This window comes from Bidens hawaiensis, unplaced genomic scaffold (genome assembly GCF_021521415.1).
Source record: "Bidens hawaiensis isolate Kalapana, Puna unplaced genomic scaffold, B.hawaiensis_p1.1 tig00018162_1, whole genome shotgun sequence".
Classification (NCBI taxonomy): Eukaryota; Viridiplantae; Streptophyta; class Magnoliopsida; order Asterales; family Asteraceae; genus Bidens; species Bidens hawaiensis.
Window position 1 is genome coordinate 395,166 of NW_027492750.1, and position 23,727 is coordinate 418,892.

General features: G+C 33.1%; 1 protein-coding gene and 1 pseudogene across 2 annotated transcripts; both read right to left on the reverse strand.

The window, feature by feature from the left end:
- Positions 1-867: 867 nt before the first annotated feature.
- On the reverse strand, positions 868-2,533 carry LOC143555588 (adenine/guanine permease AZG2 pseudogene; annotated as a pseudogene).
- Positions 2,534-12,736: 10,203 nt separating this feature from the next.
- LOC143555590 (uncharacterized) lies at positions 12,737-18,432 on the reverse strand. 2 transcript variants are annotated; one of them, XM_077045113.1, is made up of 9 exons: positions 18,300-18,432; positions 16,579-16,653; positions 16,196-16,405; positions 15,356-15,478; positions 15,219-15,276; positions 14,582-14,655; positions 13,704-13,792; positions 13,549-13,621; positions 12,737-12,971 (listed from the first exon to the last, which is right to left on the reverse strand). In XM_077045113.1, the coding sequence occupies exons 3-7, from the start codon at positions 16,198-16,200 to the stop codon at positions 13,753-13,755; spliced, it is 300 nt and encodes a 99-aa protein (XP_076901228.1). In that variant the 5' UTR covers positions 16,201-16,405; positions 16,579-16,653; positions 18,300-18,432; the 3' UTR covers positions 12,737-12,971; positions 13,549-13,621; positions 13,704-13,752. The 2 variants fall into 2 exon arrangements, with proteins under 2 accessions (XP_076901228.1, XP_076901229.1); XM_077045114.1 differs by having other exon boundaries at positions 18,300-18,426.
- Between the last annotated feature and the right edge of the window lie 5,295 nt (positions 18,433-23,727).

A 23,727-nucleotide genomic window follows, 5' to 3' on the forward strand; every position in this document is an offset into this window, starting at 1 on the left:
GTATGGCAATGAGATCAAATATAATTTACATAATATATGCAATATAAGTTTATTCTAATACAAAGCAAGTAAATGTTTAATGTGTGGAGATTGAATGCAATGCATCTGACATGCTGACCAAATTAGTTTCATGGCCAAAGTTGATTATGTTTAGAATTGCTCAATATTGGTTAATCATGATCAAGGTGGAGATTGTTAGATGTGATCATGGTCAACACAAGTCAATGGTTGAGCAATGATCTAATAATAATTAGTCAACAATACTCAAAAGTGCCGTTAAGTTCGTTAAAGACCGTTAAATGATGAGTTATAAAGTTCAGAGGTAATTTGGTAATAACCTGAAAGATCATTTAAGTGTTGGTTACAATTACAAAACTTGTTGGTTTGCTGGTTCAGATGGTGGTTATAAAGCTCTCGCGCTCATCACAATGGCTACGTTTGATCATTCACAATTCGTTTTCATTTTCTGTAATTTCAATTTCGTTGCGTTTAATTCGTGTATTGCAATTGTAAGCCCCAAATCAATTTCATGTTTAGTGAATGCTTCAATAAGATTTACACCCACGGTTTTGAGTGTTCTTCGTGTGCTTATATCGATAATAAATTCTCTTTAATAGATATGATTAAGAATTAACATAAATGAACACTTAACTTTCTTTAGCATGGACATTAACACACAAATATATTGATTTTTGTTTGTATCAACTGCATGCACGTTTTGAAACATTGATAGAAAATAGTGATTTGACTCAAAAGTAACATGATATTCGATTCGAAACTGATAACATAACATAGCAAACCCCCCCACCCCCCCCCCCCCCTTCTTAAGTTCCAACATCAAAAGATGCACGAACGGCCATAGAAAACCATTCTCATGGTAGCTCGTGCATCTTTCAAGCTCATCCACTAATTATATCTACAACACCTCGACAATTCGATCCGCTGCAACTGTTGCCGACACTTGATTTTGTTCTTTTGAAACCATCTTCTTCATCTTGATCAACCATTTGAACAAACTGACTCCATAATCATACATATTAAGAGCAATGTACACCCCGATCCCTCCTATAATCCCGTTTGAAATCGAATACGTTAAAGGCATGAGCAAAATGGTTACAAATGCAGGCACACCATCCTTGATGTTGTTCCAATCTATATCCTTAATCACCTTCATCATCAAAGCCCCAACAATCACTAAAGATGGGCCAATGGCCCATGGTGGCACACTACTAAATATTGGTATGAAAAATATAGACAAAAGAAAATAGAATCCAACAAAGATTGCAGTTAATCCTGTCCGTCCACCTTCTCGAATCCCAGCTGAGGATTCTACGAAGGTGGCGATTGGAGACACCCCGATTGTGGACCCCACAATCGAGGATGATGCATCAACCATGTATGCTACATACTCCCCTTGGAACCCGCCTTTTTCGTCAATAATACCAACTAGTTCTGCCATCGTGTATAGCGTGCCAGTCGTGGCAAGTATGTCTACATATAGTAATGTAAATAGGGCTACCCATACTTCACTTCGGTTAAAGTTAGCGAAGCTTATTGCACCCAAAGTGGGCCCCATTTTATGAAAATCTACCACTTTTTTGAAGTATTGGTACTTCGTATTGCCTACTGGCGTGTCAGGGAAAACAGTCACCGATGTGTGTCGGACCCACGATATCAGGGTTACGAACGAAATACCCAATACCATGCTTCCTTTCACATCTTTTATTAGCCCATAACATGTGATCAAGAACCCAACAAAGCCCAACCAGAAGGTTGGGCTTTGCATGATCCCATGCGTGCATGCACCCGTTATACTATCTTTGCGTGTGCATGCAGCTAGAGTAACCAAGGTGTCAGGATTCGGCCCTACCAAACCAACACCTTGGTTACCCTGCAAACCCACAAACGCAATAAAAAGCCCAATCCCCGCCGCGCTGGCTAAACGCACAGAGCGTGGCATAAGCTGCGCTATCTTGGCACGCAGCCCGAAGGCGGCGACGACAAGAAAAACACAAGCCTCAACCAACACAATGGCCATGGCGGTTTCATAAGAAATGGAGCCCGACCCATGAAAGCCCACCAAGTTGTAAGCCAAGTAAGCATTTGGCCCCATACCCGGAGCCAACGCCAAGGGCAAATTGGCGAAAATGCCCATGGCTAACGACCCGATCATTGATGACAAGGCGGTGGCAACTATGAGGTCATTTTTAATATTGGAAACACATTGGTCATAACCTATGTTGGGTTTGAACTTGCAGTTGGAGTCATGTGGTGGTGTGCAGTCGGAGATAGTGCACGTGCCACCGGAATCCGATAGAATGGTGGCGTTGACAGTGATGATGTAGACCATGGTGAGGAATGTTGCGGTGGCGGCCCGGAGCTCCGTGGTGAAACATGTCTTTCTAGCTTGTAGTTTGAAGTACTTGCCAATCTTGCTGTTTGAAATTGAATCATTCAAGTTTGTTTTCATGTTTGCACAAACACTAGTTCCAAATATTAATCTTGAACAAAACTTACCTTCTCCCATTTTAAACTCTCTTTCTATGTATATCTATATGACTATATGTGTTCACTTGTGTTATATCATGGGTCTCTCTTTTTATTGATGCTAAATTGAGTTGTAAATTATGCAATATGACTTGTGCATTGCTTTTGTAACTTTTGAGGTTGAGGTGGTTCTTGAGTTTGTGAAAGTTTATGTTTTTTAGTTTGTGAAATGATTGGTTTTCAACTTTTTAGTAGGACATATAAATGTGTAGTCATGTGACTTGTTGACAAAACAGTATTTGCTTTTTAAGGTTATATGTGCCAAACATGTGATATGTGATGGATTTAAGAAAGGGGACTGTAACATGGTCGTATAAACTAATCCAGGGTATTTGTGTGTTGTTTGATTATTATATCGATATTATTATTACAAGCAGTGTATTGATTTATGGGAATGTGAGTTTATTCTCCACCATTTTTTAATCTCCTGATTATTTCCACGGTTAAGCGTGCTTAGATGAAAGTAATATTATGATGATTGATGAGTGACTTCTTGAGAAGTCTCTAACGGGACAACAAAACACAAATCTATAAGTCTCTGGATAGGCCGCCATCCATCAAAGATAAAACGAACAATATTGGTGGTGTGAAAGACGGGATGTTACAAAATGCGCGATCATCTGCATCCCTACTCTTATCCTTCACCCTTCACCCATTGATTACAAGAATCTATCTCATCCATGAGCGAAGCTTATATAGAGACTCCTCACCCTCCGTATTTCTGCCTAGGAGTGTAACCAAAAATTTTGAAACCCCTTCACTCGAGCTTTCATCTAAATTTTGCTACGGATCTCATTACCTCTATCGTCAATTCATCTCGTCTAATTTCTATTCATTCATATATGAAATTGAAGCCTCAAAGAATAAAAGTGAAGCTAAATTGAAAGATAACCAAGATAAATGAGGATTAGAACTATTATTTAGAAGATATTTGATATATTTTTTTTGTTACTTATGTTACTCTTAAATTGTTCTAAGACTTTATGGATTGTGATGTAATGTCAGTCCCTGCGACATCACCACCTAATTGGTGATTAAAACATTACACCACTTCAAACAAAGGGCAACATACAAGGAAATGGGGGTATTGAGCGCTAGTGCATTAACGAGTAAGCTATGCAGTCAATATCGTCGATATATCAGTGATATATCGGTTATCGATCCATTGGCGAAATATCAGTCAAAATTTCGGTTAAAATATCGGTACCGATAATATCAGCGATATTGACCGTTATTTGACCGATATTGGACTGATATTTGACTCATATATCACTGATATTCTCGATATCAGTGTTTTAAGTTTTAATTATTAACTTTTAATGTTTAATGTTAGTGTTTTAAGTCTTAATCAATTTTTACTTGCCACGATTGTTAGTGTTTTGTAATTTGCAAAAGGTTAATTTATTAATGGTAGCAGACTATACTGAATCATAAGTGTTAAAATGTTATATATATCAATTTTACATGATATTAAAATTATCGATATCCTACCGATATCTCATTGCGATAATCGATATCTCAGATATCGCTCGTTGGCCAATATCCGATATTTTTTCGCATTAATTGCTTAGCGAGTAAGGGGATCTAAGTGGTGGGGCCAGTTACAAATCCAGCAAATCACAATACCCAACTCTCATTTTAATATATAAAACAAGTTTAAATAGTAACTATATTTTCAGTTAAATCATTATGCGCTGGTTAGAGCATTAACAACATGCTACAGATACTGAGGTCCAGATCTAGGTGGAAAAGGGCGGACGTGAGAGGGCAAACCCGCAATGATGTGGGGAAAGTTTGTCAAAGCAAGTTTGGATTGAAGTTTGCAGCAACAAACCTTCTTGCAAACTTCTATGCTGGGCCATACACTCACAGGCGTATGCATATATATAATCTTAAATATATCTATCTATGATATATATAAACGAAACATTTAAAAGTTCTCTGGTTGCTTCATAAATTCTCTCAAGCCATCAGATTGCTTTATTTGTAAATAGAGGTTTCTCATACATTTGACCCGAATTCACGGGTATGGGTCTCACTAAACCTAGATAGCTCTTAAATGGGTTATAACATCTCATTAAATTAAAAATTAAGCTTACCAAATATTTGATATGAAAATCCTATAAAATATGGATATACTAAAAATTAATATATGATTTTTTTTAAAAGACATTATTTATAATTGAGAAACTTTTTTAGTAAAAAAAATAAACAGGTCATGGGTCACCAAATCCAGATAGCTTTTAAACGGGTTATAACATATCATTTATTTATAAAACTCTTTCATCATCAAACCCTAAGTATATTATTAACTTACTTGCAACAAAGAAAATTTAAATCCAAAAAATAAATATTAATAAATGAAAACAACCCCCGTACTACGGGGGATAAAACCTAGTATATATATAAACGAAACATCCCTATTTTCTCTCAAGCCAGCAGATTGCTTTATTTGTAAATGGTGGTTTTTCATGCATTTGACCCAAATTCACGTGTATGGGTCTCACCAAACCCAGATAGTCATTAAACAGGTTATAACATCTCATTATATTAAAAAATTAATTTCACTAAATATTTGATATGAAAATCCTATAAAAATAAGGATATACTAAAAATTAATATCCAATTTTTTTATAAAAAGATATTATTTATAATTATGAAACAATTTTATAGTAAAAAAATAAGCGGGTCATGGGTCTCATCAAACCCAGATATCTTTTAAACAGGTTATAACATCTTATTTATTTGTGCAACTCTTTCATCATCAAACCTTAAGTATATTATTAATTTCCTCACAATAAATAAAATTAAAATACAAAAAATATATAATATTAGAAACGTAAAATGTAAAACAAACCCGGTAATCAAACCCTAATTTAATTTCTCAATATGGATTTAGTTAAATTAGCGATTCTTTTTTCTTTTAAGTTTAACTTAAATGGAAAGTTTCACAAAATAAGATCCAAATTAGAACAAATTAACATAAATGAATAAATATAAAAATTAAGTAGATAATTCATACAATGTCTCATTAAAAAAATGAACACAACCCAACATAAATTAATTAAAATAGGTTCAAGTATATTATAAACTTCTTACAATAAATAAACTAAAATCCAAAAAAATACATTCACAATATTAGAAACGAAAAATAACCCCCGTAATACGGAGGATAACAACTAGTATGTATATTGTAACATTCTAGAAAATCCTATAATTATTTTGGATTAAAAATGTCAACTTTGAAAGATGAAGGATTAAAAATATTCTTATAACAAGTAAAAGAAAGAAAAGAGATAAGAAAAACAAAGCATCTTATGTTAAGGAAGTAGGAAATTCCATCTCATATGGGAAGATGGAAGAAAATAGAAGCATTCTACATGTGTATAAATAAGAAATGAAATTTTCATCCCATATAGAAACAAGCAAAGAAACGGAAGCTCTTTAAAAGGAAGCAAGTTTCCATAGAAATGTTTTAATATGACTAACCACTCTCCATAGTCCTAGTGGAGGGTGCGAAGCACCCGACGCGCACGGACTCGGACTCGGACTCGGGCGATGGGCGTTTTGATGGCGCACTTTGCACTTCGCACGCTGGCATCGCCGCGAGCCGCATAAGGGCCGCTTTAGTATTTGTGGATAAATGGAAGTATGACCAAGAAGTGACAAGTTATCAAAAACAAGGGACCAAAAATTAAAAATCTGATTTCAGGACCCATCGCGCTACGCGATGAGCCCAGGAACAAAACCATCGCGCTACGCGATGGGGTTGTATGAGTCATCAGACACGTGTCGCAATGGGGGACACGTGGCAGACGCTAGGGCTGAGTCAGCATGCCACGCGTCAAACTCTGACATCGCGCTACGCGATGCCCTAAGCTAAGGGGCCATCGCACTACGCCATGGTACCCAATTTCGGCTATAAAAGGAAGGGGTCATGGCATTCACAACTCACGCCTCAATCACACACTTAGCCTCGAGAAGCGTGCCGACCTCGTAGTGTGTTCCAAGCCCCGAAGTTATGACGATTTGGCCTCGACACGCAATAGATAGTAGAAGTACTGCCCGTACAAGCTTAGGCATATAAACTCCGAATACCCGCGTAAGGTAGGGGTTCTGCCTAAATATTATTTTATTATTATATTATATGGCTTAGACCATAGTCGGGGCTATAGCCAAACCTTGATCATATTTAAGCAATAATATAACTTTTCATAAATAGAAAGTTATGATCAAATTAATGTTTCTTCATGCTTAAGAAACGTAAGCATTCACATACAAAGGATATAGTAAAATAATAATAATAATAATAATAATAATAATAATAATAATAATAATAATAATAATAATAATAATAATAATCTTTATGATTAAGAAATATAACATTCACAGGTTATAGTTAAGATAATGTTTCTTCATGATTAAGAAACATAAGCTTTTACATACAAGAAGATATAAGTCAGAAATAGTTTCTTCACAATTAAGAAACATTATATGCAAAAGATATAGTTAAAATTTATGTTTCTTCGTGATTAAGAAACTTAAGATTTTACATATCAGGGTTATAGCTATTTAATGTTTCTTCTTGAAGAAGAAACCTATCAATAGATGTTTCTTCATGAAGAAGAAACTCAACACATGATTTGTAACCAAATGAAAAGACTACGGGTCTAAATATTTTATTTAAACAAATGATCGGTCAAGGTTTAAAGCTATCAATAGCAGACTAAAGGTCTGTAGCTGGATCAAGAGACGGTCCAGGTATTTATATAAACCTATTTTATAATAGGTCAATCATCATTCATTCATAAAGGTTTTCAAACGAGATCACCACATCATTCAAACAGGCAATCACAATCACAGGTGAATACGTTCAACCTTTTTATAACGTGAATACGTTAAACCTTTACAATCAGTCAAAACATATTTATACTCTATAAGATGAGCAGGTTGTTTGTTTTAAAAAGTCAGTCAAACGTTTACATGAGATTACGTTATCTCTAAAACGTTATAATACAAATTAGAGAACAAAACAACTCATACCGAATACGCATGTGTCTGGATCCAAACATAACTGTTCAGCCTAAACAATCAAAGGCTACGTGGCCGCGGGCTAACGGTCATATCTTGTCCTCCGGAATAGGCTACGTGGCTCGGAGACTTGTATGTGTGTAGGGCAGTGTTACAAATACCGGGTATAGCAATATATCTGCTGAGATATGTTGAGAAATCTATATTTGTTTTATAATTATTATTTAAAATGCTTTTAGAGTCAACGATTCACCAGCATATCGCTGACGTATTTTCCCCACATTACAGGAAAACAACCATAGTGCACATAGCAACGCATAAGAGTCATTTATGGAATTAGATACTCACAGATGAAGATGGCTCAGCTTTAAATAATTAAACAAGAATAAACAAGGTTTGTAAACTAAATACTTGGATACTTATTATCCAGGAGATTTTCAAATTAAATTATTATTTTATTTTAATCAAAGACTTCCGCTAATAACCCGCAACTCTGATATATTTACAAAACAGGTACCAACTATTGGTCACACTCCTAGGCCCAGATTTGGGGTGTGACATATATATATGTGTTAAATTGTGTTTTTAAGTAAATTTTGAAATCTGATGTAGTACTAATGTGACGGTTATGAGTTTGACACTTTGGCATTGTGGATGCTCTTAGTGAATGCTCTCGTGCCTATATGGCAATAGCATGACGACTAGTCTTAGTGAATGCTCTTCAGAACACTTGGTCTAAGTTTAAGGCTACTTGTAATGAATATTTGTTACGTTTAGTTTTAAAGCTAATGTGGTTTGGATCAATTACTCTCAGTTGTGGTTCTAAATGTGAGTTTCAATGCTACTATGGTATGGAAGTGTAGATGATCATAAACTTCAAGCATTTTAATGCTACTGTGCTAAGAGTTCTAAATTTTAATTCTACATGTATAAATGGCTATAATTGCACCCGTTTATAAATGGCAATAAACTGCTTTCAGTTTAGTTTTTGCATGTACAAACTGTAGCCATGAACATGTGGTTCTAATTGACTTTAAAAATATTGAGTTTCCTCCTAAATCGGTGGTTTTTTAGTGGATATAATCGCGTGGCATCACTGGTGGCATGATGATATTCCAGTGGTCCGTGAGTAATCCAAATTAGTCGTTTAAAAAAATTGCCTTTGAAAATAAATAAATAAATAAATAAATAAAATAAATAAATAAAAAACATGTGGTTCTATTTGAGAGTTGAGACTGTTACATTTTCAGAATAGGCAGTGATTCAATAGACCGTTAATATGCAGCTAATTCTTTGGAAAAGTAATATCACATTTTTGGAAACGTGGGCTACTGAATAGAATAGTGATAATAAGTTTCACATTTTAATAGGAAGTGATTCACTAAACCGTTCGAAAATTTTCTGAATAGGCAATGATTCGATAATAGAAAAATTCTTGAAATGTTTTAATTGAGAGATTCTATTTTTGTCTCTATTAATAAAAGTTTTTAGAAAAGTCTAATACAAACACGTATTTGACGACGTGTTAGGCCCTTTCACGACATGTTAGTCTCCGATGAGTGTCTTTTTGATTTGTTAGCTCCTAAGGCGTCTTTCACGACTTGTTAGTCTATAACGCATTTTTCACGACATGGTTGCCTTGTTAATTGTTTTGCATTATTATAATTAATTTTACCCATATTTGGTTTTTTTAATAAGTTGCAATACATAAGGTTTTATAGAGTTCTAAATATACTGTTGAGACGTGCTTGTTTGTATCTATGCGTTGGCATAAATTTACTTAAAATGAGCCCGGTCAAATTTTATTAAACATTTATTGAACATTTCGATTTTCGTTTGACACACGTTTTGAGGAAAATTTATGACATATAGAAAAAATAAGCATGTCTCGGCGACATATTCAGAGTTATATATAAATTTATATATTACAAGTTATAAAAGAAAAAACCAAATACAGATAAAATTAATTATAATAATGTAATATTAAAAAAAACAATTAATAGGCCAAACATGTTGTGAAAGACGCGTTAGAGGCTTACTGGTCATGAAAGACGCGTTAGAGGCTAACAGGTCGTAAAAGACACGCGTTGGAGGCTGGCATGTCGTTAAAGACGTACTTGGTGGCCAAACAGGTCGTGAAAGACGCGTTGAGACCTAACACGTCGTCAAAGACGTGCTTGTAGAGACGTTTATGAAAACTTTTATATTTGGGGATAAAAATGGAATCTCTCTCCATTAATAAGACAATTTGAAAATTTTCCCTTCAATAAACCGTTCGGAAATTTTTATACGTAGCGTAAATTTACACATTTTCGTCTAGAAATTTTGCTCCATCATATCGTCTTACGCATCATTCTATCACTAATGGAATATTTTCCGAACTATAACATAGTATTGCATTCTTGTGAGTTTAATAAAACAAAATTACCTTTCAAATACAGTAACTTCAATAATTAATTTATATAAATCTTGAATTTAATATAAATGGAGTATTAGTGACTATGAGTAATGCGCATGCAACTGGTTGTGATGAGGTTCACGGGGTCTTGTTTGCTATAGGCTTTATCGGGGACATGTTAATTAAATTATTATTAATATTTTTAGTTGTCGAGCGCTTTTTTATCATTTCCCCCCCTTAAAATATGACGTTTAATGGCAATATTTATGTTTTTTATAAGATAAAATTATTTTATTACGGCATGCGTAAAGATAGCATTGTATTTTTCTCAAAGTACGTAATTAGGGTTCCATCTTTTGAGAGATTATTGAATATTTTGTGATTTTAATGGAAATTATATATGCTTTGAATAATAGCTTTTTAATCATTACTTTGTATCCATTTTAGGAAAAGCCGAATTATTATTTTTTTCCTGAAAATTCTTAAAATCAACTTACTTTAGAAAGGGATTTTAGTTTTATCTCTTAAACTTTAGGATTACAAAATTGTTTCCTTTAAACATATCTTTGACAATATGTTAGGAAGTTTAATACGTCTTTGACGATGTGTTTGTATAGTCATGTAACAGCTCAGCTACCGTCATACTACTCCCATCTGGACACACTTAACTGTAGAATTCTCCTCTCATCCACTACCATTAAGCGCCCAAAACGCCACTTAACTGTGGAATTCTCCTCTCATCCACTACCATTAAGCGCCCAAAACGCGTTATGATGGGGAAGATATCCACTTCCTTATAAAGAAGTCTTAGTTTTCCTCCCCAACCGATTTGGGATGTCACAAGTCACTCTCCAAAGTAATGATTAAAAAACCCGAACACATAGTCAAAGATGTGTTAGGCCTACAAAGTAATCATGCGAAGGAGTCGGGAACACTTTGTTGATACTCGATGAGCCCTTCACATGACTGGTCCATCATCGTGACATTTCTTGTTACCTTTTTTTTTTTTACCCATATGCAATCTATTTGAACAAGTCTCGTTAAAAGGACACCAAAAACCTAATCAACATCATAACCTTATACAAGCAAAAAACCACCGCCATTACGACCCCATAACTAAAAGACTTATAGTTTGTTTTCTCCGATTACAGCTATGTGTCTAAACCCAAAGCACAATTCCCGACATTTGACTCGGGGTTCACGTCCATCACTAACTCATTGAACGTATGGTATATTGGGGAAAAAAATTCGAGCGAAAGACTTCGTTAAAAGCATTTTAGCATTTTAGCATTGTAGCAATTAATGAATTCTACTTCATGAGTTAACAAATTTTAATAGATAAGCAAGTATTAATAATTGGCAAATGGTAAAATTTAATAATAATTAAAATATGTGGAATTAAGAGTTCTAAAAGTTATAATTTACTTTCAAAAGCATAACTTGTGGACCTTTTTCCTTTGACTTCCTTAAAAGTCTTTGACTGGTCAATCTAACATCTTTCTTGATCAAACTGAATTAGGCTTTAGTACCTTTTGAAATAATTGAAATTTGTCCTTTTCAATTGTGCTTCTTGTTACACTATTTGATTTTATGTTACTTGGTCATGATCACATGTACTAGTCGTTACCACAACAACCATGGCACGGTTAAAACACGTCGTTCATATCCGTTATGCTTAATGAGCATTCAATCATATTTTATTGTGGATCAGTCCAATGGCATATTTACATTGTTTACATACGCATGAAACGATGCTAGGATATTATCGAATTACTATTAATGCAAAGGCTATACTTTCGATTGGTTATCATATATTATTTTGTCATGAGAAACTTAAATTATCCTTCCAGAATTCACGCCGTGATGATGAACAACTGATATACATGATTATTACTTTACAATTCGATTACATACATGGCATGATCATGCTAGCTCGTTGATAACAAAGAAATATAAACAAACTACGCAGCAAACCAATAACCCATTGTAAGCGACGAAGAAGAATGAATCCGGGGAACTAACTACAAACAGTAGACATATCAGAACAAGATTTGGAAATGAAAACCAATGATAGTGGCGATCAATTAGCTCGTGAGCTCCGAGATAAATGGCAGCAAGGAAAACCAGTAACAGTAAAGGACTCAGGTTGATCTCTTGCGCCATTTTTGAACAAATTTTGGTGAGATTTCTAAGTGAATTTGAAAGATGTATGCTAGTTCATTGAGGTTAAATTATTGATGTAGGTAATCTAACTCAACAGTTATTAATCAAACACTTTGATAACGATTGATAATGAATTCAATTGATTTCTTTAGATTTGGATGTGTGTAAATTAATTATTGTTCTTCTTTACCTTCTTTTTGAAATCAAGTAATCCTAACTTCTAACTAGTGGGAAGAAGTTGGTAAGCAACAATGAGTTTATAGTGTGTGTGTATATATATAAATAATATAAAAACTTATTACCTATCGCTTTACCGTAATAAAACCACGTTAACCATAAAAAGTTAGGAGGAAAAAAACCACGTTAACCGTTAAAATGGTAAGATTCGATGAAATGGCATTTTAAACGTGCAAAAATTAAGGCATGGACAACTGTTTTTAATCGTATAGGTTATCTTAAATTTAATTTGAAGTTGTCAATTAATGATTATAAGTCTTGGGATGGGTGATCCAGCGGCAGAGACGGTCTTTAAAATACCCAAAATCTCTTAATGTTGCTACCAAGGAAGAAGGCAAGATAATACCGGAAGCAGCAATGCTATAAATGAGATCAAATATGTTGGCATTGACCAAACCAATGTTCCACACCCTAGTTAGTAGCTAGTACTCATACAAGATATCAATGGTATGCCTTAAGAAAGTGGGTCCCACACGATTAAATCTTTAATCGCCTGCCCGCTACAAATCATCAAAACTTGGGGATTTTGTAACTCGAACGAATGTATCAGAATGCTCCCAATCTTGAATTGTATCATATAATACACGAGCCTGACCTGCATGAGAATTAATTACATGAATGGTCTCTGTGTAAATGCACTGATTTTGGTCCGTAAATTTTAAAAATTACACCTTTAGAACAATATTTTGCACAAACGTAACAGTTTTAGTTCGTAAAATAAAATGGAGGTCAACTTTTCTCTTTACAAGCTTGATCAACAAAGATTTGGAACTCATTACACGGATGGCCCTGTAATATACAATGACTTTGGTTTCGGTCACTAAGTTTGAGATAAAGTACACCTTTGGACCAATATTTTTGCACAAACGTATGTTTTGATCCCTAAAATGAACGGAGCTTAACCTTTTTATTTTACAAGCTTGACTTACCAATGCTTTAGACAAATATTTTGCACAAACGTACCAGTTTTGGTCCCTAAAGTAGACGAAGGTTAGCTCTCCTGTTAAATTGTGTTTAATTACTATTAAAAAACAGAATAATAAAAAACTTAAATCTTTTTGGGCCCCACTCGTAAACGCATAGTTTGGTAAAAAGTATGTTCAATTAACAAATTTCTTCCCATTTTTGGTCTGATACTTTAATTTTTATGAAATTATTAGCTCAAAACTTACCAACTAAGACGGCTTTTTCTTTAGACTCGGTTTTGAGACGCGCCTTAATACTTGCGTCCCCTTTCTCATTTCTCTGCAACATCACAAGTATAACTAGTTGTATTATAACCTATAATTAAAAGAAAGTTAAAAGAGATGTAGATCGTAAGCCACACCTTTGGTACAAAAACACCATGATATAAAAGATTGGGAGCAGCATCAGAATTAATATTGATATAGCCAAGTAGAAAATGCTGGTATGTTTCTGCAAAAAATTAATATAATTAATCAGTTATACAAAATAATTAGTTATAAAAGTGTGCATGACTTTGCTTTGCCATGTTACCCTTTTAGATACATTCTTTTTCTATTCGACTCGTTTGATAATTGAGATAAATGCAACCCAAATAGACCCATACATCATTACACGGGTCAAAAATTTCACCTTAAGCATATAGCATATGCTCATTGTGACCATTCTATAATTTATTTATACTTCTAACGTCTAACATTTGGTAGACCTTGTTCATTAAACAAAACATATTAAATATTAAGAAAAATTACAGTTTTCGTCCTTTATGTATAAGGTAACTTGCAGATCGTGCCCTTTAACTTCAATAAGTACCAAATATGTCCCTGGAGTTCATATATTATCACACTTTTCGTAATTTCCACCAACTATTGTTAAGTTTTTCTGTTAGTTTTTTTTTTAAATTAACCATTTTGTCTTTACAACTATAGGAAAAAATGTTCAAAACAATTCATAGTGGTGTTTCTTTTGTAAACATAAATAAAAAGAAAAAAAAGAATAAAAAGAAAGAAAAGCAAAATATGAAAATTAAGCATTTTGACCTTTAAATGTAAGGGCAAAACAGTCATTTAAAAAAAAAGAAGCTAAGTGGAAAGGACGAAAAGTGTGGCAACAGATGAACTTCTAAGACGTATTTTGTACGCATTGAAGTTAACGGACTAGATCTGCATGTTACACCATACATAAAGAACGAAAACTGTAACTTACCCTAAATAATATAGCAGTGAATGCTTAGTTTCTTACCCTTCCACCTCTAGCAAAAGGCTTGACGTTGCGTGAACAAGTACGCGCGTCACAAAATTGGCGCAAAAATAGTTCTGCAAGTAAATCATAAGGTTTCATTTAATGAACATGGTAAAACAAAAACTGGTTCAAAATGGGGCGGTTGGGTAACGGGCCAAAACTGGTTCAAACCAATACGCTTTAGTATAGTCAGATGTGTCTCGTTTTGAGCTCTATTTCTAAAGCTCCAGCTAGGTTTAGTTATTAAGTTACATAAACTTATATTTAATTTTGATATTTATTTTAGTAACAATTTTTATATATAACATCATCTATATATTATTTATTATTTTATCATAATTTTATGCATAATAATAATTATATCAAATAAAAATTATATAAGTAATTAGCTCGTTTAGGCTCACGAGACATCTCGAGCTCGATAAGTGAAGCCAGGCTCAGGCTTGTCTCGTTTACTACACAATTTTATTTTTATGCTCTGCATTTAAGCGCGATTTGAGCTTTTAGCGAGACGATCTCGAGTAGCTCACAAGCGACCTGGCTCGTTTAACCATTTCAGTAAAATCTAAATTTGAGTGAAATGATTTGGCAATCTTTGACATGTTTGGCCCATTAGAGCTAAACATTAAATGGTTACCATGAAGTCGACTTGCTGATGGACCCTGATGAACAGGAAAACAGCTGTCTGCAAGACTCTGTATTAAAATAAAAAACTAGTAATGTTAATTATAAGCTTTTGTAATAAAATTTATATAAAACTAAGCAACTAACAACCTCACATAAGTGGCGGTTTCTTGCTGCAGCTGCAGGGTTGCACTTTGCTTTGGGAACAACAGAATTTGCTGCATGATCACAATGCAATGCGCCACATAGATCCGCCAGGCAATTATTGTGACTCTGTAATTTTTTAAAATATATATATTTATTTCAGATGCAACAATTTAGTAAAAACAAGTTTTACCAAGCCCGCAGATACTCAAATAACTGCCATGGAAGGAATATTCAGTGAAAGAATTAAAAACAATTACAACGCTGATGTGGCAGTGTTGACCGAAACCAAATGTTGCCAAGATTTTTTTTTAAAGTAGTCGAGAGTCTCAAATAGGGATGTGCATGAAACTAAGCGAAAAAACCGAACCCAAGCAAAAACAAGCAATTTGGATTTTTGTTTTCGTAAAAACCGAACTTTCGGTTCGGTTTCGATCTTGCGTGTAATTAAAACCGAAAAAAGCAAACGAACCGAATTTATGGATTTTCATTTTAATTTTGAACTTTAACTAATTTATAAGAATTCCCAAATGTATAATAATTAATTAACTATTAGTTAATAAAAAGATTCAGGCACACAATGTTATGTCCAAATTCATTTATTTTGAACCAATTTTTTTCATCCCAAAAATTTTAAGCCCAACTGGTTTTAAAAAACTCAAAAAAAAAACTTTCGTTTGAGCCCAAAACCGACCCATGCACATCCATAGGCACTCTCAAATATGATTACAAAACTTACAGTACTGCATTTTACAAACTAACTTTTTGAACAAAAATAGGTTTATGCATATAAATACACTTCGAGCAAAAATTTATAATAGTCCTGATAAGACAGATTGCACATACAACATTTAGAAGATTGTTGTGCCTGTTGTCAAAATGCTGATCAAGAAATTTCTCTGCACGAAAGCTTTTCTTACAATATCCACACCGCCATTCATTTACATCCACATGAATCTTGTGTTATTCTTGATCCCTAAATATGTCATTATCGGGATGAAGCTTACACTTATGTGACATCTGGTAATTTTCTTGTTCAACAAATGGAATCAAATACTGCAAAATAAAATAAAGTAAGAAGAATATGCTTACTCGTTTAATATTTAATGATCAAAACAGATGCCTTAGTTCACTTGTGAATATTGATCATGGTCAATATCAAATATCAATAGCAGATGCCATCTGAATGTAAGTAATTATTGACGGTGAAATAGTAAATAGTTATATACCTCCTCTATAATTTTGTGTGCAGTTCTACTTCTTTCTCTAGAACAATGAACTTCATCAGCATGTTCTTCTGAACTCTGGAGGCAAAAAGAGATATATTAAAACTAATAAGCAGAATGGCTTAAGTTGTGATTGATGTTTTGAAATCAATGACACATGCATGCTCCACTTATACACAGTAAAACAACACACGTACCCAATATAAATCATATTCTTAGCAGAGATATTGACAGGTGTGATGGGCAAACCTTCTTTCTTACGTGAAAGTTATAGAGTCTAGTAATCCAGATAGCAGAAAATGAACCTAAGAGAATCCAAGCAAACAACCATACGAAAGAACTGATAGTGGAAAAGCGCACTACTACTGACATACAGTGATGAACGAACTACAGAAGCTACAGATAACAAAGAAAAGAGATAGGAAAAATAAGCACTAACCCTTATGCAAGTACCTTATACACTCCCCTAAAAAGGTTTATACATCGAGACTAAACTAAGATAAATGATAAAAATACAAGAAAAGCTAAGACCCGAAGACGGATCTATACACTCCCAAAAAAGTCCATAACCCTAATATGACGTGTCCAAGAGCTCCTATCCCGATCATGTTCTCAGAGAGACGCAAGTCTAGCAAATCCTATCTAATCCGCTCATGTCAGTTTGGGCCTGCCTCTGCTCCACCTCCCGTCTATTGTGAGGGTTTTCATGGTTCTTACTGAAGCCGTAATTTGTCTCCTCTTCAAATGCCTAAACCATCTTGATCTCAACTCTCTTATCTTATCCGAGATACAACAACAATCCTACCCAATAAAAATTCCACTTATAACAAAATAGTCTCTTATCTTATCCGAGATACATGCCACATATAAGCATACAAGAAAAGGACCAAAAAGATCTTCACCAACTTTTTTTCTTGTTTTTACCCTAGTGATAAATAATCAAAATTCAATACTTTCATCCTGAAAATGCTCAAAGTCACATGCTTCACATAGTTATATTGGTTTTAAACAGACGCAATCACTCCAAGGCATTTAGGCTCCTCAATATCCTAATTTTCAACAACTTTACATCTGATCAAATTCAATACTTTATGCTGTCTTTATAAATAGGGATATTGGATATTGCCAATCCCAACTTTGAGCAATTAGCTAGGATTAATCCCAACTGAAGAAATGCATTCTAACACCTATATTTCTCCAGCAATCCCATACTAACTGAAAAAGCAACCCCGTTAGCTTTTTGATGACATGGAGAATACTTATAAGATTGACGGAGGAAAATAGGTTGTAATTTGCAACTATCAAAAAGTATTTCTTCGGTTGGGATTAATCAGGTCAAAATTGGGATTATCAAAATCCAATAACCCTTTTAAATAATAAACAAGTTAGCCTCAAATACCAAACATGAAGTTTAAGCTTTAAACTCCACAAAGTGCACATTTTTCCAAATAAAAGCTATTGCTTCTTAACAACAATGAGTTCCAAATACAAAACCCTAATAAAATTTTATATATATATATTAACAACAAACAACCATAAGATCTCCTAATAATACCATCAAATTAAACATCAAAGAATAATCAATAACAGCAATTTCAAACTCCGAATAATCTCAATCAGCTGTACTTGACATCAATTGACGATTAAAAGCTTCAAAAAAATCACACAATTAGATGAAATTGAACTGATCGGACAATTTGGGGAAATAATAATAATAATAATACCTCTGAAATTGCGAATACTGATTGTAGAGAAAGCAATACGAAGATGAGTTTACATGCAGCACTCGTCATCGTCATCGGATCAATTTCGCTCTGTTTGTTTCTGCTGGATTTTGGCAAATTCAACAGGGAGATGGAATAGAAAGAAGATTTGTTAAAAGTTTATAGAAATGGATGAACATGTTATAAAGTTGAAGGGTCAATATGTTAATTGATTGTTTTTGTTTGTGGTCCTTGAAGTTTTGAAAGGTGTTCTAAAATTGGTTTGACGGAATTTGTGATTGTTTTATTACTGTAGAGATAGAGTAAGGGTGTTCACGGTCTTGTTTTCGTGGTTTTTGGGTTAAACCACGAACCGAACTGTTAGTAACGGTTTTTTATTCTTGTAAACCAAAACCAAACCGTTGAACTTTTAAACCGAACCGAACCAAACTGTTAGTTACGGTTTGGTTTCACGGTTTCGGCATGTTGGGCTTTAAATAATTTGCAAAGTCTAAGTTATTTAATTACAATTCTGTCCATAGTGACGATAACCGTTAGTTATGGTTTGGTTTCACGATTTCGGCATGTTGGGCTTTAAATAATTTGCAAAAGTCTAAGTTATTTAATTTACAATTCTGTCCATAGTGACGATTAAACACAAGTCGTCCGGAAACATGAAAATACATGAAGATAACTAGCCAAATACATCAAAATAACTAGTTTTAAAAATAGTTAGCTGACGAGTTGTCCAATTCATAAAAAAGATACCCATATGCATTAAGATAAAGGTATTGGTTCCTGTCCAAAAAGATGTGTAATATCCAAACTCTAAACTTGTCATCCAAATTCCAAACTGTCATCATTTTTACCATATAAAAATAAACCAAAGTTATGAAATGAAAATGTATAGAAAAAATCTAAAGTCCGATAAGTTACTGTGTTTGGGATTTGGGCTCAAACCATTTTTCAGTTGCTAATTAGTTATCAATATTAATAATTTAACATGTAATACACTACCATCTTATTTAACACAAATTGATACATATAAAATTAATATAATTAAATTATACGTCCGGTCCGGTTTTATACAGTTGGTTTTCTATACAAACCATAAACCAAACCGTTCGCTACAGTTTGGAATTATTGAAACCGACTGGCCGAAACTTGAAAAAAAAAACCAACCGTGAAACCGAACCGATGACCGGTTTGGGTGGTTTCACGGTTTCGAACCGAACCGTAAACACCCCTAAGATAGAGTAGTTGAAGCGAATATTGAAAGATATATTGTAGGTATAATAGTGATTCAGATATTGGTCACCAAACATATGGAAAAAATTTAACAATAAATCTTTTTCTTCTATGTAAGTATATGGTTAACTAGAAAAAATATGTATATTGAACCATTATTGCATTATAAAATATCTTTTTATTTGAATAGATCTGTGCATTTATATTTTATAGACTTTTTGCCCTTTTGGGGACAATGGCATTTATCTTTTATAGTTAAGCTTTGAAGGATGGATATAAAATGTCTTTTTAGTCTTATCATACTTTATGTATGGATCATGAGGTAATTATGTCTTTCTATTTCATCTTTGAGTTCTCAATTTAGGGATTCCATCTTCAATGTTTTGTAACATATACAAACTAGTTGGTTTTTTTTCTTATTTGTTTTTTGGTAATTACTAAACAAAACTTAATTATTCTTTCATAGAAAACAAAAGCAACATATCATTGAATGGGATTGACAACAACTAAATGGGTTTGGGGATTCGTTAGCATGACGCGCTCAGTTTTTCTATTAATAGGGTATTAACAGGTGAGCTTTTTTCTAACTTAACTTCCCAAATTAGAGAAGGTAGAGTAGTTAAGAGTTGATTTACAAATGCTAACTGAAATCCACTTGTGCTTTAACCAACGCGTTAATCACAAATGTAAGAAATGAAAATTGTTGGCAAGTATTAAGTATGCAAATTCCCAAATCAATTACCATTGATGGAAGTAGCTAGGTACATTTTCTGTTAAGACTTGAAATTTAGACATAAGACTTGTTTACCCTCTACAACATAAATAAATAAGTATATAAGTAAATAAATATATGAGCATGATCATATACTCATGGACCGCATGCGATGTATGCTAGCAAGAGGAGGGCGGAAGAAACACCATCGTCTTCAAGATAGGAGATGCTTCTCTTGAACTTGGCGGTGTTGCCTTTGTTATATTGAATTATCGTCTCTTTCCGGATGATTGACTTCCGGTGGTGGTGGTTGTGGTGACGATTTTGAGTTGTTTGTTGTTGAGTCTTCTTTGAATGCTCTAACTTTGAAACCATCTTGTCAAACCCTTAAATTTGTTACTTTTGAGGATTATGTTTGCTGATGTGCATATAGAATTAGAAATTTAGAATCCAATGGGGTTTATATAGGCAATTAGGCTGACTATTATTTGGTGTGAAGTTGCACTTCTGCCCTTGAGGGACAATGGCATTTATTTTTTAAAGTTAGATTTGAATGATGGATCATGTGCTTGGGATAAATCAATTCAACATTATTTGATTATAAAATATCTCTCTATTCTTTTTTTTTTATTATAAATATATCTTCTTCTTCTTCTTTATTATTATTATTATTATTATTATTATTATTATTATTATTATATTTTGTGTATGAATCATGAGATATTTACGTTATTATTTCTTCTTTGAGTTCTCATATGAGGAGGATAAACTTAGGAATTCCATCTTCAAAGTTTTGTCTAGTCATATACAAGTATTTTTGTTTTTTACTAATTTGCTTCTTAGTAAAATCATATATATTTTTTATAAAAATATTATTAGGTAGTGTTTATTATGTAGAAATGACAGATTAAATTAACAGGACCGACTCAACGAATGTAGAGGCCTAAATAGAAATAAGATTTTTCATGGCAATTGTTAAAAAAAAAATTTTGCTTGTTAAAAGTTTGGAACTCATAGCTTATACTTTAATAATAACAAAGCCTACCAGAACACCAATACACTACTTTGAGTTTATTTTACCCATTATAATATATCTATAGATAATATTTTTTTTTTTTTGACTTGGGGGCCTTAAGTAAGTGTGAGCCAAAAGCCCTAACTTGTTTCGCTGTCCCACGAACCACTCATGTAAATTAAATTGGTCATTGTTTAGTTGATAAATGGAATGAAATCACTTATTACACAAGAAATTACATTTCCACCATACACATCAAATAAATCATTCGTACCTTTTATTTTATTCCCTATTTCACCATACTTTCTTGACATCACCACCATTACCGTCGCTGCGGACAGCCCAACACCACCACCAAGACATTTATCTTAGAAAATGTGATGTCGGCTTCTCCAAGGGCAGACCATTTATCAACATTGACTATTTTGTTAGTTGATTTTAACTTCGTGTCACAAACCATCTATTTTGATGTGTATCTATTTTGATGTGGAAAAGACAAGTATAATAGCAAATATATTTCCATTTTTGTCGAATCTAATTTTTTAAACTCAAATGAAAACTTAGTTTAAGTTCCCATAACCATAAGTAATTTAGTAAGAGTGCCCTTTCTGATTTCTTATACGAACTGAAATTTAACACATATAAAGTGAAGTTTGGATTGAGTACATGTCTCAACTGTGTAATAAAAAAGCCGCGCTTGTGGAAACTAAAAGTAAACATTTTTACTTGTATAAAATTAAATTAAAGAAATTAAAAAATAAAAAACAAATAACTAAACAGATATTAAAATTTATTTTTATATATAATTATACTTACCGACATATTACCGCGCGATGAAAATTCATTTGGTTAGTAAAAGAAATCCACCAACGGTAATCCATTGTAAGTGATCACTTAGATGACCTTATGAAATTTGTCGGTGATATGCGATGAAGTTGTGCATTAGTAATTTCTTGTAAGGGTTATGCGTCATTGATATCTCGGTGAAATTGCTCGGTAATTTGTCACAATTAACACTACCCACAACCATATGTCGATTTTTTTTAAAAAAATAGGGTATATTTAAGATTCCTAATCACTTGAGAGGCTGGCTTTGTTTTTTAATCACAAATGAGGTATTTATTTTTAATAGTGGCGAATAAGCTTTTGGGTATAGGTGTATAAGAGAATGTAAGACTGTTAGAGAATCTTATTTGCATTTAATAGTGGCGAATAAGGTTAATTGCGTTTGATAGTGACGAGTAAGATTAATTTCATTTGATAATGGCGAGTAAGAGTGAGGTCACGTGACCGAGTACTATTAGCACTTAGTAATGACGAATAACCTTAATTTCGCTTGATATTGGGAACCTGTCAAATATAAACCAAAGCATATTAACATGCTTACACCCCCTAAACTGTGTTTTTTAATATGATTATTATTATTTTTTATAAAACATAACTTTTGTAATCATATTTAATGCATTAACCTTTTTTTATATATATATTTTTGACAAAGAAGGGTGCAGCAAGTCAACCCGGCCCGTTATTTATGAGAACTGAGGTTATGAAATGAAGTTTTACAGTTAATAAGATCATTTGATCTAGAATAAAGCCTTATGTTGTATCGAATGGTATTTTGGAAATCTTACAAAATAATCAAACAGTTTCACTTTCATAAAAGCATGTCCTTTTATCACCTTTGTTTTTAACAGCTAATATTTATATTTACCCGCCAATATCAAGCGAAATTAAGGTTATTCGCCATTACTAAGTGCTAATAGTACCTGATCACGTGACCTCACTCTTACTCGCCACTATCAAATGAAATTAAGCTTACTCGCCACTATCAAATGAAATTAACCTTATTCGCCACTATAAAACGCAAATAAGATTATCTAACCTGACAACCCTCTTACATTCTCTTACACACCTATACCCAAAAGCTTATTCGTCACTATTAAAAACCAATACCCCATTTGTGATTAAAAAACAAAGCCATCCCCCCAAATAATTAGAAATTTTTAATATACCCTATTTTTTAAAAAAATTCCCATATATCCAACGATTAATTTGTTCACTGACACACCCGTTGGTAGCAACATTTATATATATATGAATGATTTATATATATATACCACTAATTTAATTATAAATTTTAAATGTTTAAAAATAAATGAAAAGGTTTTAATTGTGACAATTAATGATGGATTTTTTATATATTTTTTAATTATTTCAATTTGTTAGTTATGTTAATTGTTTATATTTTTTTTAATTTTATATATATATATATATATATATATATATATTTAACGTAATTTTATCTTTTAAATTTATGACAAAATTTTCTTAGATCGTTAGTTTTTTTACCGTTTGAAGTCAATCACAGTTCGATTGCAAATTTTGAGACGATTACAAAATTCAACCATGCATTAACGCTACAAATTAATGAGCATCATGGGTGGACAATATCATTGGTAAAGCACGAGCTGGTG

What these genes read in the sequence shown, in the direction of transcription:
- LOC143555590 (XM_077045113.1), bottom strand. An exon ending in GAAACCGCCACTTATGTGAG is followed by an intron (nt 15,277 to 15,355) that starts GTTGTTAGTTGC and finishes ATTTTAATACAG; the next exon opens with AGTCTTGCAGACAGCTGTTT. An exon ending in ATCAGCAAGTCGACTTCATG is followed by an intron (nt 14,656 to 15,218) that starts GTAACCATTTAA and finishes ATTTACTTGCAG; the next exon opens with AACTATTTTTGCGCCAATTT.